At 29.4% G+C, this 6,253-nt stretch overlaps 1 protein-coding gene and 1 long non-coding RNA gene across 2 annotated transcripts; one reads left to right on the forward strand and one right to left on the reverse strand.

Moving 5' to 3' along the window:
- Positions 1-3,637: 3,637 nt before the first annotated feature.
- On the reverse strand, positions 3,638-5,572 carry LOC127239369 (zinc finger protein BALDIBIS-like). Its single transcript, XM_051257478.1, has 3 exons — positions 5,398-5,572; positions 4,924-5,323; positions 3,638-4,842 (listed from the first exon to the last, which is right to left on the reverse strand). Exons 1-3 carry the CDS (start codon positions 5,570-5,572, stop codon positions 4,044-4,046), a joined length of 1,374 nt encoding a protein of 457 aa, XP_051113435.1. The 3' UTR covers positions 3,638-4,043.
- On the forward strand, positions 4,677-5,899 carry LOC127239371 (uncharacterized). Its single transcript, XR_007836113.1, has 2 exons — positions 4,677-4,824; positions 5,085-5,899. It is a non-coding gene; the product is annotated as an uncharacterized LOC127239371 (long non-coding RNA).
- The last annotated feature ends 354 nt before the right edge of the window (positions 5,900-6,253 follow it).

Consider the following 6,253-nt stretch of genomic DNA (forward strand, 5'->3'; position numbering starts at 1 on the left):
ATATATAAAAAAAGGTAATGTTGTAGAGAATATTGTAACGGATGCTTTAAGACAATAATATATTAAAATTTAATTGTAATATTGTTATGTCATATATATAATTTGATTTTTTATTATTTATTAAATATATTTAATTTTATATTTAAAATTATAAATTAAGTTTTAGTAATATATTTTATACTATCATTCTTATCACTTTATATTTTATTGATTAAAATTTTAAACATGAATAAATAAATTATATTTCAATTGAAATCAAAATATATCAAACAAAAAGAATGTTATTATATTTATATAAAATACTTTTAAGTGTCTAAAAGGAAGAATAATTTAAATATTTTATAAAGTAACATTAAATAATACTAAGTTGTTCGATTGTATTAATAATCATATAAATTACTATTATTATATTCAATATTTAATTATATATGGTTCGAATACATTAAAACAAATATGATTTTAAGTCAAATAAAATAATAATCTCATTTAGTGAATGCACCCTAAGTTTACATACATCTCCTCGTCCTATCAAATCACGATGTAGCGCAACCAAACTAATTGAAGTAAAAGATAAAATTTGAAAATCTTATGTGTATAATTTTGATTCGAAGAATGTGAAAGATTTTATATTGAATACGGGAAGAATCAAGATCGATCGATATGGGAATCAATCAATTCCTTCCCAAAATTGAATCTAGCAAAATTATACAAGATCACATGTCAATAATAGATTTTATTTGGTTTGCATGCCTATAAAGAGGGTTGGGGGTGGAGGGCCTATTTTGTAGAGTTTTTATCAAATAAACATCAAATACTATTTCATTACAACAAAGTGTGTGAAAGATGTCCCAAAGAATGAAGCTGAAATTGACCTAGAAGAATGAATGATGTGTGTTGTTGAAGTAAAAAAAAAAAAAAATTGAATATTTTCTTCACATAGATTGTGAATTTATCCATACTTTATGGTAATTCATTGGATTTTTATTATTTTTTTTACGAGTTTTGTGTATTTATTTGGAGGAACGAATGTAATTATCGCGCACATACGACACTAGTTTAACATGCAATTAGGGGTGTGTTTGTTTGAGGGTTTGGATTTTGAGTTGGAATTTGGATTGAAATAATTGTACGATGTAATATAAATAGGTGTTGATGTGATACTTTGAATGTAAAATTAATTTTTACTATAATATAAAAAATAAAAAATAAATGTTTGATTTGATTTTTTAGAAGAAAAAAATTAAATGAATAATAAATTTAGAGAAAAATCTCCCAAAACAAGCACACCTTAAAATATTTGATTTGAGATAGATAATTTTAAGTACGGCCAAAGTAATAATGAAAATTTGTAGATGAAAATACCCCTACATAATAATTTGAGTTGCGACTTAAATGAGTTACTTCATCCGCTTACTGTTCACTCAGTGTTTTTAGATGAATAGATTTTTTGTGTGTGGTATGTGAAATGTGTTAATAATATAGAAAATAATATTTTGTTTTGATTAGTTATTTTTTTACGAGTGGATAATATATGTTATAGTAATGTGTGTGTATATTTGTTTTTTTTAATAATATTTATGAAAAATTGTTCTATTAAGAAATGTTGAGTGAACTGACTCAAGTTTGTTTGGGTTGAACAGGAGAGTTTTTTAATAAATATAATATTATACGAGTTTGATTATGACATAAGGTATATGTATTTTTGGAAATATATAAATAAGTTAATAAGGTGAATTTTATATTTTTTAATAAATTCAATGTATAATTAGTTATGATATATTTATAAATAAATCAATGTTGAATTGTGCAAATTAAAGAGTCATTTTCTATAACTGAATAAATAAAAACGTATAGTTTTTTGTTTAAAAAAAAAATAAAAATAGTGGATAAAGTAAACCCTATATTAGGTATTATATTCATGATTTAAGTTGCTTCATCCTCAACTTTTAAAAATAAGATTTGAAATGAGCAATTGATTCTTGAAAGTCTAATAAATCTAAATTTTATTTATATTTATTTTTCTAAAAATGTTACCTTCAACATCATTTTTTAATACAAAATATCACATGCCACTGCTGTTCTACTTGTAGAATTTTGTAATTAAAACCCAAAATAACAAAACCCTAGTATTATATGTCTGCAATTAGGGGTGAGCAAAATATTCGAAATCCGAAAATCCAATCCAAATCAAATCGAAATTTAAAATTTGGTTCGGATTTTTCGGATTGGTTCGGATTGAATTTTTGACAAATTTCAGATTTTCGGATCGGATCGGATTGGTATACTTCAAATCCGAACCAATCCGAAATCCGAAATATAATATTTTAATATATATATTTAATATTTTATTAGAAAATATTATATTTTAATATAAAAAAACTCAAACTTATTAATTATATTTTAATATATTTACTTTTATATATTATATATATATATATTTAATATTATAAAATATACAAGAAATTTACAAATTAAAAAAATAATTTAAAATATTTAAAATTTTGGATTTTTCGGTTTGGTTCGGATTTTTTAGTTCAAATTTTGGATTTTCGGATTTTGGTTATTTCGATTCGGTTCGGATTGATTTTTTTAAAAATTTTGAATTTTTGGAATCGGTTCGGATTTGGCAAAATCCGAATGCTCACCCCTATCTGCAACTGTTTGGAACCAGGGCATGTTATCTATTGTCATTTCACAAGTAATTCCTCTTACAGCTAAAATGCTAGTACACAAAATAACTTTATTATATAATTATTAATCAATAGATAGATTTGGAAACATAAATTGTAATCACACATATGAACGTATGAAGTATGGCATGTAACATGCACTTGTCTGCTAATATATATATATATTTTAAATATTTTAAATTAAAACAAATCTTGAGAAAGAAATCGAAAAAAACATTATCGGTATGTATCTCAGAGTGTCGGGTTTTGGTTTCATATTGCTCGAAAAAAGGAATCCCGAAAAAACGATTGAATGAAATACTTATTTTTTATTTATTATTGTTATATTACAAAAAGATTAAATGTTTATTTAAAAATTCTCAGAAAATACATATTTATAAAATTATCAAATAGTATTTTTAATTTTAATTTTTATTATTTTCAAATTTCGAGTCCAAATTCAAAATTTAAAGAAATATACCTCATGAAATCTCCCCATAAATTTTACTATGAGATAAAATAAAAAAAATCATATTTCTTTATGATTTATTGTTTCCATGTGATAATGTTAAAATAATAAATAGGGTTATTTTATTTTAAATATATTTTAATATTTAGTTTATGATTTAATTTAAATTTCTATAATTATTTTAGTTTATAATGTCATTATTAATTTTTTGTTATATTTATTATATTAGTTCCTTTTTATTTGAATCTATCTAGATAATATATAACTTTGAAATTTCATAAAATATAAAAAGTGAATTAAATAATTAACCTTAAAAAAAATGAGTGCTCATTTCAAATAATCAGCATATATCTTAACATGTTTATAATATAGTAAGTATATGCTGATATATATATATAAACATAGATAGACCGAAAATAAGATTAAAATTATTTGAATATAAACTTCCTCAAAGAATCTACTAAAGCTACAAAACTACAAACAAAACTTGAAACGTTAATTTAAAATTCAAATTTTGATTCTAATCCACACATGAAAACAAACACTATTTTTTTAAAAAAAAATTAAAAAAAAAATTTGAAAACAAAATCCACATGCATGATATTATCATCAGTTCAGTACTGACCCCAATGAATCACAGGCAAACAGTAACATGGTGGTCCAATAACAGATATACATACAAAATACATACATATATATATATATATAATCAAACCCTAGAAATTGAACTCGTTTCTACATGCAGTAACAAGAATTTCTGGCCTCCCTTGTGATTCCCAACCTCACCATTCTGTCACGTCTCTACCAGATTGCAGTGTACCCTCTGACACTTCACAAGATCGATCTTTTCTGGTTCTACAATTTCTTTAAAGAAAAAAATCGAATTCAAAATTTTTATTACAGCCTCAGTGATTCCTGCTGTAATGGGCCATGTCCATTGTCGAAGCGAATTTGGCAAGCTCGTTTTCATGGCTGCCGCCGACTCCTAGGAAGTCTCTGGTCAGGCTACTCTCGGCTTGGCTAATTTGCTTGTTCTGAATTTCTCCGACGAGGATTGGGTCGTCGTTGAAGAAATTGGATGACGTCATCAAGCCGAAGCCGAATAAGGGAGATGAAGTGCCTCTGGTAGAACCTATCTGGGCTGCTTTCTGCAACAATGCTGTTGCAGACATTGGAGCTGCTGCTGCTGCTGCAGAAGAAGAAGAAGAATTGTTGTTGTAATAAAGTGAAGTTATGGCTTCGGACAAACTGGCTTTGCTTTCTTGCTCCTCTTTTAATACCACTCTTGGCATTGCTGATGTTGAAGCTCCTGCTCCTGCTGATGACGACGATGATGGGTTTATAATATTAATATTATTATTATTATTATTGTTTATAATAATATTATTATTATTATTATTCTCTGGTGCAGCTTCTTGTCGGGTAGCGAACCAGTGGGTCGTCACTAATTCAGGCAGGGTTGTGACGAAATTGTGGGACGAAGAGCCTGAATTGTCGAGCCACATTGGGAGTCTTCCTGCCTGCAATTCCAAATTCATCTGTTCTTGATGATGATTGCTGTCTCCTCCATACATGAATTGGGGGTTTTGTAATTGCAGACGATCGTTTCTGAAGCTCAGATTCAATGGCGGAATTGGATTTAATCTCCCACTCTCTTCCGCCAGTGCATCGCAGAAAGCCCTATGCGTAATGAAGCTGTCCTTTCTGTAATAAAAATCGGGGCTTTTGATTACATCCTAGGATCATGATCATGTCGGTAATTAATGAAGTTCGATTAGTTTTTACCTGGAGAAGAGAGTGCCGCAGTCGCATTTATACTCTCTGGTTCCGCAAATCTTGGTGTGGGCTTTCCAGTCAGACTGGACAGCGTATTTCTTCGAGCATTTATCGCACTTCCATTTCTTCTCGCCATGTTTTCTGCTGAAATGTTTCTTGATTCCTGTCAGATCTCCGAGGGCTCTTGCGGGGTCGTGATGGACGCATGTCTTTTCTGGACAAATGTAGACCTTCTTCTTCACCACTTCCTTGTTGCTCCTTTGCTTCAGCTTCCATGGCAGATTGTGGCCACGTCTGTGTAGTTGCAGATTCTGGTCGCGCTGGAAACCCTTGTTGCAGATTTCGCAGATGAATCTGTTGGTCGCCATTAGAGACTTTGGAGAGAGAGCTATCACTTCTGCATCTGGATCTGCAAAACTCTCACAACATTAATTAAATCAAAAACAATAATTGAATTAGGGTTTCTGGAATTTGGGAGCTTACCTGGCGTTCCTGGGAGATTCCTTTTCCTCTTCGACGATTGATTTGGGTTAGGGTTTGGATTGGGATTAGGGTTTTCTGTAAAACTGCTGAAATTGGGATTTAAATTGGGATTTGAATTGGGATCTTGGATTAAACCCGACGGGGAAATTAGGGGAAACCCGTTGTTGGACATCATCTTCTTCGATTGAATTGATGAAGAAACAGATCGATCGAATTCGAAGTGCTTGGCTTAAGTTTATAGCTTAGCAAGAAACTTCTTTAAAAAAAAAAAAAAAAAAATTATGGATTTTGAGGTTTTGTACCTGAAAATTAACAAATTGCAGAAGAAGAGAGAAAAGGGATAGAAAATGGAGTTATTACAAGAAGAGGAGACATCTGGGGTTTCGATTTCTTGCATGCTTTTGTTGGATGAAAGAACTACCAAATGCCATGAATTGTAATGGAGAATATTTTCTTTCTTGTCTATGTATTTCTCTCTCTATTTCTTTCTCTCTCTCTCTCTCTCACAGACCTTATCTTCGAGGGCTGCTGCTTCTCTAAAGTCGGTCAGCCATAGACTCAGATGGACCACTGCCCCCCCCACCCCCTACCCACCCCTCACTTTATAGGAATATTATTTATTTATTTATATATTTTATTGAATATAGATAGGGGCATTTGGTTGCCAGAATAATTGATTAGGTGTTGCCCTGATTGGATTTAATGTTATTGATTAAATTTATATAATTCTAAGAGGTTACATTCTGTGGGAATTGGGAAGTGTGTTTATTCGAAAATCATAATGCATAAACTGCAATATGACAATGACAAATATTAGTTTAGTTATTTGTCCTGTCCACAAATTATTATTATTATT

The sequence above is a fragment of the Andrographis paniculata genome, unplaced genomic scaffold (genome assembly GCF_009805555.1).
Source record: "Andrographis paniculata isolate CXL003 unplaced genomic scaffold, ASM980555v1 Contig77END, whole genome shotgun sequence".
In the NCBI taxonomy this organism is placed as follows: Eukaryota; Viridiplantae; Streptophyta; class Magnoliopsida; order Lamiales; family Acanthaceae; genus Andrographis; species Andrographis paniculata.